This window comes from Toxorhynchites rutilus, chromosome 1 (genome assembly GCF_029784135.1).
Source record: "Toxorhynchites rutilus septentrionalis strain SRP chromosome 1, ASM2978413v1, whole genome shotgun sequence".
Taxonomy (NCBI): domain Eukaryota; kingdom Metazoa; phylum Arthropoda; class Insecta; order Diptera; family Culicidae; genus Toxorhynchites; species Toxorhynchites rutilus.
In genome coordinates this window covers 95525040-95547042 of record NC_073744.1, presented here as the reverse complement: position 1 = coordinate 95547042, position 22003 = coordinate 95525040, and the positions used below count along the sequence as shown (strand labels likewise).

The 22003-nt window shown below is 40.6% G+C and overlaps 2 protein-coding genes and 3 long non-coding RNA genes across 7 annotated transcripts; 4 read left to right on the top strand and 1 right to left on the bottom strand.

Moving 5' to 3' along the window:
- Positions 1 to 430: 430 nt before the first annotated feature.
- On the top strand, positions 431 to 1583 carry LOC129762391 (uncharacterized). The gene is made up of 2 exons (XR_008740610.1): positions 431 to 661; positions 727 to 1583. It is a non-coding gene; the product is annotated as an uncharacterized LOC129762391 (long non-coding RNA).
- Positions 1584 to 1679: 96 nt separating this feature from the next.
- Positions 1680 to 2843, bottom strand: LOC129762390 (uncharacterized). The gene is made up of 4 exons (XR_008740609.1): positions 2673 to 2843; positions 2505 to 2615; positions 2153 to 2445; positions 1680 to 2093 (listed from the first exon to the last, which is right to left on the bottom strand). It is a non-coding gene; the product is annotated as an uncharacterized LOC129762390 (long non-coding RNA).
- On the top strand, positions 2837 to 4757 carry LOC129762389 (N-alpha-acetyltransferase 80-like). 2 transcript variants are annotated; one of them, XM_055760614.1, is made up of 2 exons: positions 2837 to 3244; positions 3857 to 4737. In XM_055760614.1, exon 2 carries the CDS (start codon positions 3866 to 3868, stop codon positions 4394 to 4396), a length of 531 nt encoding a protein of 176 aa, XP_055616589.1. In that variant the 5' UTR covers positions 2837 to 3244; positions 3857 to 3865; the 3' UTR covers positions 4397 to 4737. The 2 variants fall into 2 exon arrangements, with proteins under 2 accessions (XP_055616589.1, XP_055616592.1); XM_055760617.1 differs by lacking the exon at positions 2837 to 3244 and adding an exon at positions 3281 to 3508 and having other exon boundaries at positions 3857 to 4757.
- Positions 4758 to 5187: 430 nt separating this feature from the next.
- On the top strand, positions 5188 to 10821 carry LOC129762388 (uncharacterized). The gene is made up of 2 exons (XM_055760613.1): positions 5188 to 8531; positions 8614 to 10821. Exon 1 carries the CDS (start codon positions 6788 to 6790, stop codon positions 7712 to 7714), a length of 927 nt encoding a protein of 308 aa, XP_055616588.1. The 5' UTR covers positions 5188 to 6787; the 3' UTR covers positions 7715 to 8531; positions 8614 to 10821.
- A 698-nt stretch (positions 10822 to 11519) lies between these two features.
- On the top strand, positions 11520 to 20562 carry LOC129762465 (uncharacterized). 2 transcript variants are annotated; one of them, XR_008740634.1, is made up of 4 exons: positions 11520 to 18260; positions 18318 to 18428; positions 18488 to 18781; positions 18841 to 20562. It is a non-coding gene; the product is annotated as an uncharacterized LOC129762465 (long non-coding RNA). The 2 variants fall into 2 exon arrangements; XR_008740633.1 differs by having other exon boundaries at positions 11531 to 18428.
- Positions 20563 to 22003: the final 1441 nt, after the last annotated feature.

The following is a 22003-nucleotide window of genomic DNA, read 5'->3' as shown; positions in this document are numbered from 1 at the left end:
CAAAACGACTGAAGTACGACTGCGAGTTGTATTGACTGCTTTGTTACTTCGGACGTTTCGGCCGTCGGAGGAAGGTGGCGTCCGAAGTAACAGCCCGGTACTTAAAATTCGAATCTGTACACTGGATACTTTTTGTATCGGCGACAAAAAGATGAAGAAGATAGATACGTGAACGATTGTTTTTGTAATACACCCAATGATTGAAAACTAATAGCGTGCATCCATTAACTCGATTTGTTTACATTTGTTACATAGGACGTTTTCAAAAGTTACGCGAGATTTCCATCCTCGCAAATGATATGTTGGTAAACAAACGCCATATTGATTTTGATTTTGGGTAGCCTATATGTATTCAATTGATGTCTAGCCCCTGAACTCTACCATCTGCTCCACCTGCTTCTTGCTCATGACATTCGATGTGATCAATCAAAATTGACGGCATTGAACTTCTCGTTTCCAAGATGCTAAACTATAGGTGTTTCGTTCCTGACACTTTCATGACAATACCTGAGACGAGTAGCGAGACGTAGCTTTCTGAATTATTTACTTTTTGTTTGGTTGTGTGGTTATGGTTTCATATCAACTCGCTAAGGAAAACAACTGAAGGAAGAAATAAACAAATATATATTCGTGAAAAATAGTGTACTATAGCTGCAATAAGGTATTTATATTATATATTATAACCGCTCCATGTAATGTAATTAAACATACACATACTCTTTACAGATACACAGGTCGAAGGCCACTGATCATTCAACAAGAGCCAAAGGTTGTACCGCTCATGGCAACTCTGCACGAGCTGAAGATTGTACCGTCCAGTGACCATTCTACCCTGGATTCCTCGAGTCAAGAGAGACGCACCACGATTGATATGAGGTACAGACTAGGGGGGCGTCGCTGATCAATGGTCAGTTAGACTCCAATAGGAAGTATCCCGTGTCGGCCACACATACATAGTACTGGAGACTGCAACATCCCAATTATGAGATCTTTGTAATACTAACCTCGAGCCAACCGCGAGTAATCGGTTACATATTACTAACATAGTTGTGAGACAAAAATTGTCAAAATATTGGACTCCCGGCCCCGTCAGACTAACGCCACATGTGCCTTAATAAAATATATATTTTGGGAAAAAAAAATTATATATTATTCAATATTTTTGGGGGACAGTGAGGATTTGATGAGCTTGTGAGTGTGATAAAAGTGCTATAAGTCTAAGAAATCTGTTGTCCAACTCCTCCACAGATAATCGTTCATCTCGCGGTTCTCTATCATGCCAAAATTATATTGTGAATATTTTATTTACTTCAGATGCCGTATTATTGTGCAGTAAAAGGATGTGGAAACAAGGTTCTCATAACGAAAAATAACCCGGACATTGTTTACCACACTTTTCTCCGAGATGGAGATAGACTTCATAAATGGATACTTTCTGTGGCCAATCGAAGGATTGGAAACCTCAGAAAAATCAAGGTATATGCTCACGTCATTTCCATAGCAGCAGCTACGATGACCGACATCAAATGCGCCATGAACTTAATGGTACGAGGAAATATAGGATGTTGAATTCGAAAGTTAAACCTTTTTTTCTGCCTTATATGTATCCGCCATTCCATGTCGAACCGATATAGTGGTTCTCCGATTTTCGTGGAAAGTGGTAGATTTGTTCTTTATTATAAAATATTAGACCCGTCTTTTCTTGTTTTTATTTTATTAGGGCTGTGTGGTATACGTTGCAAATCGTGAATATTGTCACCGGATTAAGGGCATTGTAGTGATGTAGAACGTTGAACTTTTGACAAGTCTGAAATCGATCCACCGCCGCAACAATAAGAAATTTCTCACCGTGCAATTTTTCGAAATGACTGGTATACTCATCGGCAGTGCGGAAATACTCTCGGCATACAAAGCAGCAGCGCAAAGAGGGGTCCAAATTGTGTTTCAGCATACGTTCCACCGTAGTCACATAACTAATTTCCGATAGAAGTCGATTCGCCGCTACCATCTCTTTAATTTCCTTCAAAACTTTGTCGTTTTTAAAATTGCATCCAGCATACGCAGGAATTTGTTTTGCTTTTTGGAAGTCAACTCTGAAAAATCAACAAATATAATCATTCTTTAGCGGAATAAATATATCAAACCGACCTACCAGCGTGATTGTTCTGTTCATGCTGCTCCAGTAGGTTTCGCAACCGCTCCATGTTCAATTCAAAATGATTTGGTCGATTACCATTGGCATGCTGTTGGATTGGCTCATTACGTGTTATCAAATCGTGGTTCATCAGCACCCAGCCCAACTCGTCCATTTTGACACGAGTGTTGCGGCGCAGTTTTATCTCTTCGAAAAGTTTTTCGCATAGTTTCCGTTTGATGATGCCTCCGTCCTTGATCAGATTGTGTCGATAAATTCTACCACGTACGATTCTATTTCATGCTTTTGCCCTGGTGATAAAACAAAAAAAAATAACAATCTCTTTTAAATGCTCAATAAAACCACATACGAAAAACGCTGCTTGCTTGGAAATAAAAGCATTGATTGCGCGGCTAGAAGGTAAAATATACTCAAAACATCCTTCTGCACTGTTTTTAATTCGACCGCTGATTGTAGATATCTGAAAAAGTAGAAGCAATTATGAGAAATTGTTATACGAAAAAATCCAGAAAATTACCTGCCTACAGTGAAGCTCGAGCAGCTATTTTGCCAACGAATGCATTGGTGACAAAAGATATGATTTGCTTTGTAAACAAATTTGTTTTTTCACGAGCAATGGCCGAACAGCAATTTTGACATTGCGGTCCACCTATAGTATAACACCTTGCTCGTTTCGTGTGCGTGAAACGAGTGTGCTAATGGATTTTTGTCCTATGAATGGAAATTACCTTTTACCTTTCATTATCAATAAAAATATCCTATGTTGTAGAGTAATAAGTTTCTTAAAGTGATGAAAATTGTACAATTTAGAATTTAGAATAGCTATGTTTAGTAGAATAGCTATGTCGAAATAATAGCAAACTCATATAGAAATTGTGGAATACGTGTTAAATCGTTCAGTTAAAATTTTTAGCAATTTTATACTGCCTTCAGACCTGTGCCGTTTTTGGGAAAAAATACATTTTGCTCAGGCTCACACCCGACTTAGATGTGGTATCGACTCTGTACGCAAAAGGTCTGTTGAATCACTGTCGATATCGCAAATAGTTTCGGTTGAACCACAGGTCGAACAGGCAAAGCTAAGAAGACGTAGGTCACATATTTCACATTCCAGTTATTTTTAGAATGCTTGCACCGTTTCATTTTAAAAACGTTTTGAACGCTGTGAAAATTGGATCGAATTAGTGCCTTGTAGAAAGCAATTCTACACAATCCACTTGTCCATGAGAAAATAAGTTTCATTTCTAAGATGTTAAGAAATTGTTATCGTAATGTATTTTAACTCGTTTCCCTGTTTTTCAATAATCAACCAATATTGATGTCTACATTGCCCATTCATTATAACTAATATTTGTAAGTGCTTTAAGAACGGGCAATGTTAATGAGAAATATTTACTACCCGATACTCCTGGTTATATCCATAACAGTGTGATCGATTAAGAGTATAACTGTGTTTATATCAATTTTGCTGTCCATTTCCAAGTAAATTGTTCATGTATCCTAAATTTTTTGTCATGATATTAAATATACATTTACATAATATCGAGTGTCTCACATGTTGGTTTGATATGAATGCATACCATGGAAGCTAATCACATTACTAAAACAGACGATTCAAACTTTTTTGTCCTGCAGCATTGATTAATGAAAATTTTTTTTTTGTTCCCCATCTTATTCACGTATAACTTTTATATGTTGTAGGATAAACCAATGCCTGTTCCATCCTATTCTGTCGTACCAATTCATCATCATCAACAGCTGTTTGACCAATGTGTGCACCTTATTAACTCAGAATGGCCCCGATCATACACTGCTCGCCTATGGAGTCTCAAAGCATCCAAAGATACATTACCGACCAGTTTTGTTCTCATAAAACAATGCGTAGAGAGCGACACGAATGGACCAACAGTTCTAGCGCATGCCAAATTATCTCCCGTACCGGCAGATGAAGAAGCAGTATTAGTAGAATCGGTTGTTGTCGATCGGCGATGCAGAGGACAAGGTCTAGGAAGGTTACTGATGAATGAAATCGAGAATCACTGTTTTTGCGCATTACGCCTGAAAACGATCTATCTTTCAACAATTGATCAAGATGGCTTTTACAACAAATTAGGGTATACCTACTGCAAAGCTATAAATATGTTTGGTACGAGGATCTCCTCAAATAATTGTACCAAAAAAATATGGATGGTGAAAAGAATTTCTGACTATCATCGTAAGGATTCATCTATAGGAATATGATTGAACGTTCATATTCAGAATTAAAGTTCTCTATTCGTTATGTATCGCAGATACATTACTATTCGTGCTGTCCTTTCTATCTCATGGAATAATAAGGCTCTAACCAAAGTGGATAAACTTTCGTTCATATTGTGTTTAATGAAATTTCTGTATCTCTGTACATAGCTCTTAATTAATTTGTGTCTGGTTAATATTTGTATCTACCACTGAAAGGCTACAAAATCGATAACAGTTGCATGGCTTATGTATTCGTTTTTCATGACGTCAATTACTTTATTGTGTAATTAAATTACACAGCAAAACATCTGTTATAGTAGAAATAAACTTTATATATATATTCAAAACATCCAAAATTATATATAGATTCAACTCAATGAAAAGAGAACACCGAAATCGATTCGACCCCAATATGAGTTGAGCTGTGCCAGAATTATATAGGGTGGATAGGGGCAATATGACATGGCAGGGCGAAATGGCCCACCCTTCTTTTGGGCTTGTTATTCAACCAATAACACTTATTTCCCAACAATTGTGTTAGAAATACTCTTATTAAGTAACTCCGTGAAAACCGTATTCAAATTCAATTTTGACGTAGGACCACGTCTAACCGGAAGATATAGGGGGTGAAATGAAAATCTAGGCACTGAACAAGTAGGTAAAAATGCAAGATTTGGAACGCTTATAACTCGAGCATTTCTCAATAGATCGCAAAGGTTTTTGCATCAATTGATAGGAAATATATCTACGCATCTATCATAACGAATAACATTTCATTTTTCTTGAGATAAATAATTGAATAATTGTGAAATATCAAGCATTGTCCAAATGCACTATGTGCCCATTTTTGATTGGTGCATTTTGTGCTCCTCATATCGTACCGACCAAAACGGGCAACCAGAGCAGCAGCGAAATACAATGAACCTGATTGGAAAGGAAAAAGAAAAAATATGAACGAAACATTGGTCGCAGTCTCACACATGCGTAATTCTCGAGCCAGCCAGTCAGCTTAAAAATCCCCGCTCCGCTGCCGTAACGATCATTCTCATCCAAATCATACACCACATCGTTTCGCATCACAACATATCCATGGTGCTACTGACACTCGACCGCAACGGTTATGTTTTTAGCGCCATTCTAAAAGAGAATCATAGAAATAAAAGTTTTCTCCTACAACCGGATGCAAAGCTTTTTTCAAAGCTGTTTTCGGTCCTAAATATAGCGTTTCTTTTAGCAACAGTTGTCCGGACATCAGGAAAGGAGGAAGCAGCCGAGAAGCCCCCAACGGCCATTCAGGAAGTTGGTTCGGTCGGATTGGCAGTTTTCACTGCCCCTTGCGTGTCCCGCTGTTTGCGCCCGTCTCATCAGCAACGTTTTTCCTGCCAGTGACGCGCGATTTTGGCGCAATTTCTGCTTGAACCACCAGCAACTCAGGAGGTGTGAAAAGAGGTTTTCTTCGCTTCGTCGCTTCGAACCGCTGCGGCGATTGCCCTGCCGTCGGCGGTATCCGGTCCCTTCCCCGCTACCCCACAACCATTTGGTGGTGTATTAGGAGTGGTTCTTCAACACGATCGGTGAGTGACCAAACCTTTATTAATACCAGGAGCTAGTGAGAAATAGGACGCCCATAGGGTATAGGTTAGGAAAATTTTTTACTACATATCCCAAATTGATTTTAATTTAACTGACATTTAAAAAGTGATTTTTTCCAAGTGTTTTTAAAAATAGTGTTTTTCCGCCAAGTGATTTCGGTGTTTGTTCTTGTAACTGCGTTGGCATTGTCCCCCGCCGTTACTGTCCTCCGCCGTTTTCGTCCCCCGTCGCACGTCGTATAGTCTACTTTGGTTCGTGAATATTTTTCCGCGCCTGGCTGTATTTCGATATAGCCAGGCCCCGATCATGGCTTCCAGCAGCTCCGGCGCCGGAAGGCCAACCAATATTTACAGAGGTGTTACCACCACTCGTACCTTGCCCAGGTGGGCTGATCCTTTTGGTGGCAACTTGCAAATATTACTGTTGAGAGCCACTGAAGGTAACATTCTCCCATCGAATCCTTTCACCGTTTCCAAATCGATCCAAGGAGTGATCGGTACGGAATTTAAAGACGCTAAACCTCAACGCGACGATAAAAATCGCCTTCAATATGCGCTACATCTACGAGATGAAAAACTCGTTCAATTGCTTCTGGGTACAAAGTCGCTGATCGACGAAACACCCATTGAAATTTTATACCATCCCACCTTGAACCAACGCAAATGCGTTGTGTCCTGTCGTGACGTAATGTTCTTAAACGAAGACCTCCTCCTATCTGAATAAGCCGACCAAAATGTGATCGGCGTTAAAAAAATTTTACGATTTGACCCAGTCTTGAAGGAAAGAGTTCCTACTTCAACCATGATCCTCACCATTAACGGAACAGTTATCCCTGAAGCAATTAACTTCGGATTCCTCCGTGCTTCAATAAGAAACTTCTACCCAAACCCGATGCAATGCTTCGGATGCTTCGCTTTCGGCCACACTTCCAAAAAGTGCGCCAAAAAAATCCAACTTTGTCGTAACTGCGGTGTAGCCCACCCTGAACTTAACACAAATAGTAATGATAAGGACAAAATTAAAAATTTTATCTGCAATGCACCTGCCTCTTGTGTGAACTGCAAGGGAAATCACGCCTCTACCAGTAGGAAGTGCCCAGCGTGGATCGCAGAGGATAACATCACCAGAGTCCGAATTGACCAAGGTGTGTCATATAAGGAAGCTAAATCCATTTTTGAGAACAAAAATGGTCCTTCCTTTGCTAGTAAGCTTCAAGAAAGACTAGTCAAAATCCAGAATACTGGTTGTTCTCAATGCAAATGCAACTGCAATCAGGCTAAGCAAACTTCTTCAGAAAAAGCAGTTCCAATCCCGTCCAGTAATCCACAGGAATCGGAACTCAGCACCTCCTCGTCAGATTCAGAAATTTCTATGGAAATTGAAACTACCCCCTCCAACAAGAGGAAAAATACAAACAAAAGGTCAACCTCAGATGAATTCAAATCATCAGAAGAGGAAATTTTTAGAGGAAAAGAATCCAATAGGAAGAAATCCAAAAACCAAAAATATAACTCCACCCAACCAGCCAACGAATCCAAACCATCCACTTCCTTCCAACCATCCACTTCCCCCCAACCATCCACTTCATTCCAACCAACCACCGCATCCAAAACTAAAACCTCCAACCATTCAAACAAACCCACCCCACCTGGCAACAAATCAATTGCCAAAGTTTCCAAAAATGATCCTAGACTGAAGAACAAATCCAGCAAATCTACCCATTCCTAATCTCAAGTCGTCTGATGAGGAAAACAAGCAAACCAAAGAAGTCCAACGGAAACGGACAAGGAACGAACAAACAAATCAAATAAATGAAAGAAACAACACACACACACACACACACACCAACAATAAACACCCACATAACAACAATAAACACCCACATAACAACAATCAACAATCACATGCTAACACTCTATACCACTCCACTCCAAATAAAAATAACACTAACACAAATAACACACACACCAGGAAAGTTTCCAGCCCTCCAAAGGGTAATAATAAGAACAAATAAATTATTCCTTCTATTACATAATTTTAACCTCTGATCTGCAGCATTTTTATATCAATCAATATTGTTTTAGTTAAGCCGAACGGCCCGGAGTTGCCGTCCACCTTATTTTTGAGGGAGGTAGGATGGACGGCGGCTCCAGCCCTCGATCTCTTGATACTATTTACCATACTTTTCATAAAATAATTCATAAATCGAAAGACCTGGAGCCACCTTCCGCCTTGTTCAAGGAGGGATGGGACGGAGGGCGGTCTTCAGGCTTTCACTTATTCATATTATATTTAATCGGATTATTTCTTTAAATAACTTTCATAATCGTAGGACCGGAAACCGACTCTCACCTTATTTTGGAGATGGTAGGGTGAGCGGCGGTTCCTAGTCTAATATTATATTTTCTCTAAAGGCCGGGAGTTGTCCTCCATTTCACTCAGTGGGATTGATGGCGAAGACTCACGGTTGCAGACACCATAAGGACAGCACTATCGGACGACGCCGTCGAGCAAAAAAGGACCATCGAGTTCCTAAAGGATTCAGGTTTATTCGATCAGATCTAATGTCAAATTACTAAATCTACTTATACTGATAAAACTACGTTTGTTTTCTCTTCTAATTTCAGCAAAAGATGAGCAGGTTTTTTACGCCCTTTTTAGAAGCGAGCTCGTCAAGCACACTAAAAGGGGCTTTTTCCCTGCTCCATTTGTTTGGTTGTGTTTTTGGCCCCAGAGCCGTGTAGGGTGCGGCGATACGACATACATCCATAGCAGTTACTAGGACTGAGTCGAGCGAGAATAACGATTTTTGCAATAGTTTTCTTAGTTTTCCTTCAGTTAAATTTCCCGCCCTCAAGGGCAAGAGACGAATGAACTCTCAGAGTTTAAAGTCTCTCTAATTCATTACCATTACCATTACCATATCAACAAACCAACACAAGCAGCCATGTCTGAACATGACAAAGGAGGAAAAGTGAAGGGAAAGGCAAAATCCCTATGCCGAGCGCGTTAGTACCAGTGCTCCAGTCCACCTAGTCGGCGTTATATAGTTTCGGCCGCCGAAGTGATCGAGTTGGCTGGCAAAGCTGTTCGCGACGATAAGAAAATCCGCATTCAGAACAGACCACATTCGGTTCGGTGGACATCTAGACAAGAATAGGCAGTTTCAGCGAGTGACGAGCAGAAGATAAAAGTTTGTTCTTCATACAAACTGCTTTGGTGGCAAATCCAGAACAAGGCAGCATCGATGGCGTTCGAAATGGTTTTTTTTCAAAACCACGAGTACAAAGTTTTCTAAATTGGAACCATTCCATAAAACACGGCGCTTATCAGGGCCATTAAACCTTTCAAAAAAGAGTTTACGAAATACAGTTCAAGGCATTCTAAAATATTATCCAAAATAATAATAAAACACAAATTGATTTTTCATAATTTGTTTGCCAGGATATGAAGAGTATGAGAATTTTGCAGTTGTGCTGAGCTTATTGATGGTTGGGGACTTTCTCGATTATTCAATTTTCACCAATTCTTAAATTGCTTCCAGATTGAAAGTACAGTAATTTTAGTTCGATAATTAGCTAATTGGATTTTTGTAAACTCTATGGGGGTCCAAATTATGACCCAACATGTCCCAAGCTGGATGGGAAGAAATTTTCCAACTGTGAAAGCTGTACCACTGTCATCGCAAATGTTCAATTACAGGTTAAAATCATCTCCAATGCGACACTGAGTGGTGCTTCGGCAAGTCGCATTAAATGTAATTTACAGTACAACATGTCCCAAGCTGGATGAGAAGAAATTTTCCAACTGTGGCGAGTGGCAAACGCACTCGCTAAACAGGAAGGTTTGTGAAATGAAATGAAATACAGTTTGCATAGATAATAAAATATAGTGGTTTTGAATTTAATGGTATATAGTATAGCTGAAAAATGGAGAGGTTTGTTTAATGAATTTATCCTCCTTGGTGAGTGTGGCTGTAGGAATAGGAAGTTGATTAAAGTATAATGTAATGGATAGAAGATAGATGTGGGTATGAAAGTATATATTATATTATTTGTTATTTATTATTATTGAATGCGTGTATATACATGTATGAAAACCTTCCTTCCGACCCGTACATACATGTGTATACACACATAAACACGCATACATGACTGTGAAGTGGCGAACTTTAATAAGCAATTTCCAAGGTATTTAGTATTTCGGTTTAGATTTTACCAAAGAAGTCGGTTTCTTTCAGAAACGCAATTAAATTGGTTTCTTGGGTCTCGTCTCTACTGAGGATATCTCGGAGACTCTGACCTATGTTGTGTCGGACTCGAGCATCTTTGGTATGTTGACATTCAAGTAAAAGATGGCTAACGGAAACCGGAGCTTCGTTGCAAGCACATTGGGGTTTTTCGGCTCTGCAGAACAAGTGTGAGTGGGTGAAGTTAGTGTGTCCAATTCGAAGACGGGTAAGGACTTGCCTTTCCCTACTATTGAGACGGTCCTCCCAAGGGAGAGTGGAATTTTTGATTTTATGAAGATGAGTGGGACGACTGTTTATCCAACCTATGTCCCAACTTTCACGGACTTGCTGTTTTACCCAGCGGACAATGTCAGATGGAGGACAGGGCATGTCTGGGGGTTCTATTTTGCTGCCCTTGCCGGCCAGTATGTCGGCGGCTGTGTTTCCGCGGATTCCTGAGTGACCAGGAACCCAGCAGAAGGAGATGTTTTTATTTGAAGCAGCCTCTTCTGTTTGCTTAATCCATGGGTGTTTGCTGTTTCCACTTAGAAGATCGTGGAGACAGCTAGCTGAGTCTGAGAATATTGTGGTAGGAAGAAACTCATGGGTGCATTCTTGGGTAGCTATTAAAAGGGCGAAAGCTTCCGCACTGAAGATGGAGCATTGCGGTGGAAGAGAAAAGCTACCAGTGTATCTACTCTCAAAGATTCCACATCCAACTCCATCGGCACTGACTGAACCATCTGTGTATACCTGGTGGTTGATTTGAAAATTGGATGCAACGAGGTTATTGAAGCAGGCTTTGACTTTTGGAGAAGGGTCTCCCGCCCGAACTGCCTTGAGAAGTTCAAGGTTAATGTTCGGCGGTTTGACGTTCCAATTTCTTCCCGTCGCAGATGAACGTTCACATATATCGGGAAGATCTTTGTTCGTGAGATTTTTGAACCATGTTTTAGCCCTATGTATTAATGGGACATTGTGGTCGTTTTCGGGGAGTGACAAGTGACGGATGGCTTTATTGGTGATGGCTTTTGTTACCAGGTGGGTGAAGGGAAGTTGCCCACTTTCTGCCATTACAGCAAGAGTAGGACTGGTGGGAAAAGCGCCAATTGCGAGCCGAATTGCTTTATTGTAAATTGGTTGAATGGTGTTTAACACCCTGTCCCCTCCACGGCTGAAGGTGCCTATTCCGTAAAGGATTTGTGGGACCAACCAAACATTTACAACATTTAGCAGCGTCTTTCTATGACCAGAGGCTAGGTTGCCTGCGATAGCCTTGATGATGTTCAGTTTCTTTCTGGTGGCTATTTTGGTCTTTTGGGAATGTGATAGGAAGTTGAGTTTCTTGTCGAAAGTAACCCCTAGTATTTTCAATGTCCTCATTGTAGGGATCGGGATTTTGTTGAGCTGAAGATAGGTTCTCCTTCTGAGAGCTTTTCCGATATGTATGTGTTTGGATTTCTCCGGGGAAATTTTAAAACCTGTTTTTAGAGCCCAGTTTTGGATGGAGTCTAAGGTTTTTTGAAGCCTCTTTCTCTGAATTAAGCCGAAGCAGCTCGTAGAGATAAGAGTAATGTCATCTGCATAGACTATGACCTTTATATGGTCCGGGATAATCTAGAATAGAGATTGCATGGCAATGTTGAAGAGGGTTGGTGAAAGTGCTGAGCCTTGTGGGAAGCCGTTTTCTGGGATTTTTAGAGAAGATTGGTGGTTGTTAATAACGGTTTTGAAAGACCGGTTTTCTAGAAAACTTTTAACGAAGAGACCTAATCTCCCACGAATCCCCCAGTCGAAAAGGCTTTTCAGCACTGGGTACCTCCATGCCCGATCGAAGGCCTTGGATAAATCCAGGGAAACAATATCAATGTGGTGTAATTTTTCAGATGCGTCGTCTAGGATTTTTTCGATTGCTACAAGGCAATCTTCTGTACCTTTTCCCGCACGGAATGCGAATTGTCTGGGATCAATCAGCTTATTTGACTCTAGAAAAGTCGTTAAGCGTCGATTGACCATTTTTTCCAAGACTTTCCCAACACAACTTAGGAGAGTGATGGGGCGGAAATTGTCAAGAAGATGATTGTTCATGTCTGGTTTCGGGATACAGATCATTAAACCCTCTTTCCAGCAACTGGGGAGGGTTCCACTGTCCCAGACTTTGTTGAGGAGCTTCAGAAGTGCTTTTTTCCCGAGATGGGGTAGATTCTTAAGCATAGGGTAGCTGATGTCATCAGGTCCTGTGAATCCTTGTTTGACTTTGTTCAGTACCCAATCGAGCTCTTTGAGGGAGAGGTTTTTGTTGAAGTCAAATTCCACATCGGTATGAAAATCGATGGGAATTCTTTCGCATTCCGTTTTGTGGGTTAGAAAGGTTTGGTCGTAGTTTTGATTGGAGGAGGCGGAAGCAAAGAAATCTCCAAACGCCTCGGCGATGATTTTCCGGTCATTGGTGTATTGACCGTTAATTAGAAGATTATATTCTTTGCTTCTTTTCTTTCCATGAAGCCTGCCAATCTTACTCCATAACTCCTTTGTTGACGCGTTGGGATTAATTTCGCTGACGAATTTAACCCAACTGTTGTGCTTGGCTGTGTTGATAGCAGTCTTAGCTTCTTTGCGAGCCCTTTTGAACTCTGCAAGCAGAGTGGGTCTCAGTGGGCTGTCCGGATGGGCCTTTCTTAATTTACGTAGGGCCTTACGTCGACCTTTGATCGCTGCCTTCAGCTCAGGTGACCACCATGGGACACATTTCCTGCCAGGGATGCCACTGGTTCTGGGGATGTGCACCATTGCAACTTCTAGGACAACTTTGGAGAATTCCTCGGCTGTCCAGTCTCGTTTAGCGGAGAGGCGGTTTTCAATGTCAAACTGATAGCCAGCCCAGTCAGCGTATTCAAATTTCCATCTTGGCCTTGTTGAAAACTCTGGAGAAGTTTGGCCGAAGGAGGTGAAGATTGGAAAATGATCGCTTCCGCAAGTATCATCGTGGATGTTCCAAGAAAGTTTTGAAGATAGTTTGTCTGATACTATAGTGAGATCGATGGCTGAAGTAGTACCAGAATAATGGGTTCTGGTGTGTTGGCCGTTGTTAAGAAGGAGAAGAGAATGGTCGGATATGAAATCCTCAATGATGGATCCTTTTCGATCGAGGTATGCACCTCCCCAGGCGTATGAGTGGGCGTTGAAATCACCCATAAGCATGATTGGGGCGGGAAGTTGGGCGAACAGATGGTCCAGTTGTCTGCGTAGAGTGTTCGGATCGGAATCATTAGTGATGTAGATGCTAACGACGGTGATTGGAAAGGGGTGTTTAATGCGCACTACCACTGCCTGAAGATCAGTGGTAATGGGAAGAAGATCATGTGGAGTGCCATCTTTGATTGCGATTGCAACTCCGTTTTTTGAGGGGTTGGGACCCTCTTTGAAATATGTGATATATTTTGAGATGAAGTGTTTATCGAAGTTGTTTGGAGTCATAGTTTCTTGAAGGGCTATGACTGTGGGATTAGAGTTCGAAATAAGCATTTTCAATTCTAGAATGTTTCGTCGGATACTTCTGATGTTCCATTGTATCCCGAATTTCTGTGTTGGAGTGAATGTGTTGGTGTTTTTGACTCTAAATCCTAAGTCTTAATTGTGTGTATGTTTGAACTATTCAAAGAGAATTAGTTCGATGGTCCTTTACCCTTGGAAAGAGAAGCTTTCTTTGAGGTGTTGGTGTCGTTTTTGTTTGGTGTAGAAGTCTTTGGAGTGTTTGTTGTGTGTGTGTGTTGTTTTTTGTTGAGTGTGCGTTGCTGTTGTTGTTATTGTTGTTTTTTGTTTGATGTGTGTTGTTGTTGTTGTTGTTGTTTTTTGTTGGTGTTGTGTTGTTATTTGTTGGTGGTGTAGTTCTTTGTTCGTTTTTTGTTCTTTTCTTGTCCTTGTTATTTTGGATTTCATCTGCAGATTTTTGATCTGAATCAGAAGATGATCCTTTCGCCATTTTCCGTTTATTTTTATTTTTGTTTGGAACATCAGAAGTGTCCATTGAAATGACTGATTCGGATTCGGATTCCGTTGTTGAGCTGTCGGTTGTCGACTCTGTCATAGAAGTATCGATTGTAGTGTCAATTGGGGGAGTGCTTTCGCGGCTAGAAGAGGCCGAAGCGGCCGAGGCGCAGTTGCATTTGCAGTTGCAGCTGGGTGTTGGTTTTTGCAAGTTGGAGAGTCTGTCTTGCAGAACACTTGCAAAAGTTGGTCCATTATTTTGACCGTTGTATTTTTCTTTCGCCTCTTTGTAGGAGATACCATAGTCGATTCTTAATTTTGTGATGTTGTTCTCAGTTTGCCATACGGGGCATTTCCTATTCGAAGAGGAATGGTCCCCTTGGCAATTCAAGCAAAATGCTGAAGCATTGCAGGTTTTAATTCCATCCTTTTGTTCTGGATGTTCCTGTCCACAATTTCGGCAAAGCGGGTTCTCGCGTTTGCATCGCTTGCTCGTATGTTCAAATTTATAGCATTTGAAACATTGCATTGGGTTGGGATAGAAATTTCTAGTCCCAGCCCGAATAAATCCGAAGTTAATAAAATCGGGAACAACAGTTCCACGAATTGTCAAAATGAGAGTAGCGGTTGGGATAACAATGTTATTCTCCTTCCTGGTGATTCGCTTGACATCGATCACACCTTGATCGGAAAGCTCTGTCACCAGTTCGGATTCTTTGATGTCAATTACATCAAGGCAAGTAACAACGCATTTACGTTGATTTAGAGTAGGGTGGTAAATTACTTCGATAGGGGTTTCATCGATCAATTTGTTGATTAAAAGGAGCTTACCAATTATATCCTCGTCCTTGGCCGTAAGGATATACTGCGTCCTCTTTTTGTCGTCCCGTTGCGGTCGCGCTGTGTAGTATTTCTTTCCTACAGCGTTGGCGATCGTCTTACTCACGACGAACGGGTTAGTCGGGATCGCGTTCTCTCCTGTGGCACGAAGTAACAGGATCTGAAGGTTGCCGTTCAGTGGGTCGGCCCACCTTGGAGCAGTACGTTGGGTAGGTTTACCCTCGTACAAATTTGTAGCCCGGCCTCCCGGAGGCCCGGAGCTACTTGAAGCCATGCTTCTGCTTGACTATACCTAGGTTATAGTCAGCAGGTACGGATATAAAACCACTAAAATTCCTTATGGGGGATATTCACTAAGGGGTATTTTCCCAGAAAATCACACTTTGTTCCGATAAAGCACTTTGAAAAGCCACCAACAGGTGCAGAAAATTTCAAATTACACTTAATCTAATAATTGCTTCAGTCACTTCACTGTTTGTATGTGTGGTTTTTTTTTCTTTTTAGATTTTATTTAATAATTAAGATTCACTACTAGCACTACAAAAAAACTGGCAACACTGCCCGAAAGAAAAAAGGGGGCGTGGCGTCGGTGACGCCGAAAAAGCGCGCGCTTTTTCCGGCAAGCCGGTGAGCGCCCGCTCTCCACGATCGAAGAGGCTATTGCCTTTTCCCGCTCTCCCTCTGCTGTCACGTCCAAACTATTGCTCCAAATCCCCTTCCAAAATCGCCAGGGGGAACGTCCCAGTCCGCTGTCCAGAAACGCCAAAACTCCGAGCTGCTGAAAGAAAAATCGACCTTCTCGGTCGGAGGTTAAAATCAGAGGAGATATATTTTTTTGCCATCGCTCCCTTTTAACGCTCATTCGTTCGTCTCGTTGGACTCTCCCCTTTGGCTGAGTCTGCTGATTTGTCTCTATCCTGTGAGCGTGTACCGCTAAAGTACAAAACGCGCGGATCCGCTGAAAAATATATCATTCTCTTTCAAACCGTAAATCAGTGTGGTTGTATGGCATCGTTTCACATCACATCGCATCAACAGATTGGTGCCGGAGCACCAGCATACCTAATAGCGGTTATAGAATTTCGGCCGCCGGAGTGCTCGAGTTGGCTTGCAAAGCTGCTCATGACAATAAGAAAACCCGCCTACAGAACAGAGCACATTCGGTTCGGTGGCAACAATCAGTTTCAGCGAGTGGCAAACGCAATCTCAAAACGGCAGCAGGTAGAAGAAGGAAAATGTTTGTTTATACAGACTGCTTTGGTGGCAAAACCAGCCACCGTAAAACACGGCGCCTTTCATGGCCATTAAGCCATTCAAAGAAAAGTTATTAAAAGTTATTCACAATACCAATGCATTCTAAAGTGACATAATATGACATATAATATGAACTGAATTTTTTTGTTTATGCTTGTTTTTGAACTTATTGGTGGTTGAGGTCTTTTAAATTGATCATTCAGTTTTCACAAACCCATACATGGTCTCCGAATTAAAAGTGGCTCCAAATTACAACACATTGTATGCAGGATGGCATTAACGAATTTTGTCGGTAGCAAGAACTGCTTTCTTTAGTTGATAACTGATGTTGAAAATTGACTGACGTTACATGTGCATTGTATAGAAACATAACTAAGGAGCAATATGATGAGCTATGCATTTCATGCTACTCTGTTCTTATTTTAAAGGACTTTAATTCGAAGGTCATCCGTCCCTGTATTCACATTGATTTTTCAGAACGTTTATAGCTCGTCTATTCCTCGATAGATTGTAGAGTTCGTCTCCAAAACTTCAGTTCTTTTCATTTTTATTTATTTTGTTTGCGGAGACTACAAATATTACAATTCATTCGTCTCCGAAACCACAGTTTAAGGTACGGTAATGTGCTCAATGAACTGACGACCACCTATGCATTCCTTATCACAGCCATCATTTTGATTGTACGATATGTGCATACGCCGAAAAATGCCCGGCGTTGAACATTTAATGAGTACAAAGCCTTCGGAAAAAAAATCAAGAATCAAATATAAGACAGTGAGAAAAAAATGAGAAATTTTTTACAAAAAAAACGCAAAAACACAACCAAAAGGTTCATTTCAGAACTCCCAACATGTTCATAAAGAGTAAACAGTAAGCTAATCCATATTTCAGGTAGAGAGGTAGGTATTCACGTAGGAGAAGACAATAAAACAACATATTTAAAATATATATTTAGAATAAGCTGTCTGCGTTGTATAGTCCTACGTCACTCCGGTTATGTCCCCGACATTACCCACCCGTCTTTTTTTTGATGAAGATATTGGGAGAAATCTCACACTGACTAGTCATCACAAAACCTTATTAAAAAAGCATTGAACAAAATAAGCTCTGTACGCTTTATACTGACATTTATGACTCTGCTCTTTATTACAAATTGTACTGGTATTATTTCTGAACATTTCCACTGATTTATTGCGCTGCTTTGCCGTTTCATGTAAAGGATCAGAACATTTTTATTAAGCGTGAAAGTACGGGGCGGAATAGGCATACCTGCTTGGGGCAGTATGACCATGTATTTTTCCAACAGAACCAGTAAATACAGCTGTCAAATTTATTTTTTTTCCAATTCACTTTATTTGTAAGGCTCAATCGCATAAGCTTTGCGGAGCCGCTAATTCAAGGTTTGTTTATACAAAGTTTCAACTAATTGCTATGTTTAGTAGGATTCGACCGAATACTCGCGGTTTACTCGAGGTTGAAAGGCCAACAATTTTTGTGGAACTGGTCAGGTTAGGGATATGGATATGAGGTATCGTTGCCGCACGCACTGTGGCATTGTGCATAATGACCAGGGGTAGCATCTGGTGTTCGACTATCTATCTAGGGTGGGCGACGGTGAGATGAAGGGACAAGACAAACAAACTAATAACGAAAAAGAAAAACACAAACGCATTAAATACTTATACTAGACCGTTTCACAAACATATAGATCAACTGCATATAACAGATGTCGCAAGTTCCCAACACGTTTCTAACAGGAACATAGGGTTGTTTTCTTTGGGCCTCAAGGGCATTCAAAAGGTACTCTCTAGCAAGGCGTTATACTATAGGTGGACCGCAATGTCAAAATTGCTGTTCGGCCATTGCTCGTGAAAAAACAAATTTGTTTACAAAGCAAATCATATCTTTTGGTGACAAATGCATTCGTTGGCAAAATAGCTGCTCGCGCTTCACTGTAGGCAGGTAATTTTCTGGATTTTTTTGTATAACAATTTCTCATAATTGCTTCTACTTTTTCAGATATCTACAATCAGCGGTCGAATTAAAAACAGTGCAGAAGGATGTTTTGAGTATATTTTACCTTCTAGCCGCGCAATCAATGCTTTTCTTTCCAAGCAAGCAGCGTTTTTCGTATGTGGTTTTATTGAGCATTTAAAAGAAAGTGTTATTTTTTTTTGTTTTATCACCAGGGCAAAAGCATGAAATAGAATCGTACGTGGTACGATTTTATCGGCACAATCTGATCAAGGACGGAGGCATCATCAAACGGAAACTACGCGAAAAACTTTTCGAAGAGATAAAACTGCGCCGCAACACTCGTGTGAAAATGGACGAGTTGGGCTGGGTGCTGATGAACCACAATTTGATAACACGTAATGAGCCAATCCAACAGCATGCCAATGGTAATCGACCAAATAATTTTAAATTGAACATGGAGCGGTTGCGAAACCTACTGGAGCAGCAAGAACAGAACAATCACGCTGGTAGGTCGGTTTGATATATTTATTCCGCTAAAGAATGATTATATTTGTTGATTTTTCAGAGTTGACTTCCAAAAAGCAAAACAAATCCCTGCGTATGCTGGATGCAATTTTACAAAACGACAAAGTTTTGAAAGAAATTAAAGAGATGGTAGCGGCGAATCGACTTCTATCGGAAATTCGTTATGTGACTACGGTGGAACGTATGCTGAAACACAATTTGGACCCCTCTTTGCGCTGCTGCTTTGTATGCCGAGAGTATTTCCGCACTGCCGATGAGTGTACCAGTCATTTCGAAAAATTGCACGGTGAGAAATATCTTATTGTTGCGGAGGTGGATCGATTTCAGACTAGTCAAAAGTTCAACGTTCTACATCACTACAATGCCCTTAATCCGGTGACAATATTCACGATTTGCAACGTATACCACACAGCCCTAATAAAAAAAAACAAGAAAAGACGGGTCTAATATTTTACAATAAAGTCTACAATCTACCACTTTCCACGAAAATCGGAGAACCACTATATCGGTTAGACATGGAATGGCTGATACATATAAGGCAGAAAAAATGTTTAACTTTGGAATTCAACATCCTATATTTCCTCGTACCATTAAGTTCATGGCGCATTTGATGTCGGTCATCGTAACTGCTTCTGTGGAAATGACGTGAGCAGAAAAGTGTGGTAAACAATGTCCGGGTTATTTTTCGTTATGAGAACCTTGTTTCCACATCCTTTTACTGCACAATAATACGGCATCTGAAGTAAATAAAATATTCACAATATAATTTTGGCATGATAGAGAACCGCGAGATGAACAATTATCTGTGGAGGAGTTGGACAACAGATTTCTTAGACTTATAGCACTTTTATCACACTCACAAGCTAATCAAATCCTCACTGTCCCCCAAAAATATTGAATAATATATAATTTTTTTTCCCAAAATATATATTTTATTAAGGCACGTAGCTTGACGGGGCCGGGAGTCCAATATTTTAACAATTTTGGTCTTACAACTATGTTAGTAATATGTAACCGATTACTCGCGGTTGGCTCGAGGTTAGTATTACAAAGATCTCATAATTGGGATGTTGCAGTCATCAGTACTATGTATGTGTGGCCGACACGGGATACTTCCTATTGGAGTATAACTGACCATTGATCAGCGACGCCCCCCTAGTCTGTACCTGTCACTGGACGGTACAATCTTCAGCTCGTGTAGAGTTGCCATGAGCGGTACAATCTTTGGCTCTTGTTGAATGATTAGTGGCCTTCGACCTGTGTATCTGTAAAGAGTATGTGTATGTTTAATTACATTACATGGAGCGGTTATAATATATAATATAAATACCTTATTGCAGCTATAGTACACTATTTTTCACGAATATATATTTGTTTATTTCTTCCTTCAGTTGTTTTCCTCAGCGAGTTGATATGAAACCATAACCACACAACCAAACAAAAAGTAAATAATTCAGAAAGCTACGTCTCGCTACTCGTCTCAGGTATTGTCATGAAAGTGTCAAGAACGAAACACCTATAGTTTAGCATCTTGCTCTCTAGCTGCGTAATTATCCGTACATTGCCAAACTGCGTGATAGATGCCATCGTAATCGTTTCCACACCGACAGACGTTGCTTTGAACAAGATTTATTCTGTGGAGATTCACATCTAGCGAGTAGTGGTTGGACATAAGTCTACTTATTACATGAATGAAGTCACGACTTACGTCCAAACCTTTGAACCACGCTCTCGATGAAACCTTTGGAATAATTGAATATGACCACCGTCCAAGACTTCCAGTGTCCCAATCGGTTTGCCAACTCAAGAGGGAACTCCGACGCAGTAATTGGAAAAATTCATTTTATGAAATCTGTCTATCAAACAATTCGCCTTCCCGGGCACCCACCTTTGCGAGAGTGTCCGCCTTCTCATTGCCAGGAATTGAGCAATGAGAGGGGACCCAAACAAAGGTTAACTTATAAGATCTTTCGATTTTAGATGAAGACCAGCCAAATGAGTTTAAAGTCCCTATAATATAGATAAAAAAAAAATAAAAAAAATTTAGCTGCTGAGAGAAAGCAGAAAGAGCCATACTCCAGAATAGATAGAATAGTTGTTTTATAAAGCGTTATGAGATCTCCCGGATGAGCTCCCCACCACGTGCCGCAAATCGAGCGGAGAAAGTTGACCCTCTTTTGACATTTTTGCTTCAAATACGTAATGTGGGTATTCCAAGTGCATTTTGAATCAAAACAGACACCAAGGTACTTGAAGGTCAATGATTGGGTAATGCTTCTGTCCAAATGCTTAAATTGCAATTGGGCTTGGAACCGCTTTCGAGTAGACACTACCAGTTCTATTTTCTGCGGCGAGAATTCGATCCCTAAGTTCCTTGCCCAAGAAGACAAGTTATCTACGGAATTTTGCAACGGGCTTTGCAAGTTTTCGGCATGGGGACCTCTGACGGAAACCACACCATCATCTACAAGTTATCTTAGCGTGCATTGTTCTGCCAAACAACTGTCAATATCTTTCACATAAAAATTATAAAGAAGGGGGCTGAGACATGAGCCTTGGGGTAGACCAAATTGTACAAGAAGTTATTTTGTGCCTTCATCGCCCCAACTAGGAGTGGCTGGTTTTCTTTTAAATGAAACACTTGGAACTTTTCTGTTTTTGTGCTTCTACAATAAATCGACGAAAATCGATATTCTTCCAATGGTGGAAGTATATCTATTGATTCGACACCGATTGTTACCGCCGTTGCAAATTTTTGCCAGTCGATGTTCCTTGTTAGATCAAATGGAACTCGAGATGGTTCAGTGGATTGCGGGCTACACTTGATTGATATATTGATTGGCAAGTGATCGCTACCATGGGGATCATTGATGACCTTCCACTTACAATCTAATGATAGCGAGCTTGAGCAAAAAGATAGGTCGAGTCGACTTTCTCGAGCCGGAGGTTTTGGAATTCGTGTCGCTTCACCAGTGTTCAAGATAGTTAAATTGAAATCATCACATAAATCGTAAAAAAATAGCCGCCCTAGTGTCATCATAAAGATCGCCCCACCCAGTACCATGGGAGTTCATGTCACCCAAAATTAGAACTGGGGTTGAGAGAATCGAAATTAGATTCCAAAGTTGACTACGGCTAATGGAAGTATTCGGGGGAACGTATACTGAAGCTATGCAAAGTTCTTTATTCTTGCAGTTATTTGA

Bases quoted from the DNA above. Each gene is read 5' to 3' on its own strand.
- LOC129762389 (XM_055760617.1), top strand. From the start codon at position 3,866: ATGCCTGTTCCATCCTATTCTGTCGTACCAATTCATCATCATCAACAG.
- LOC129762388 (XM_055760613.1), top strand. From the start codon at position 6,788: ATGATCCTCACCATTAACGGAACAGTTATCCCTGAAGCAATTAACTTC.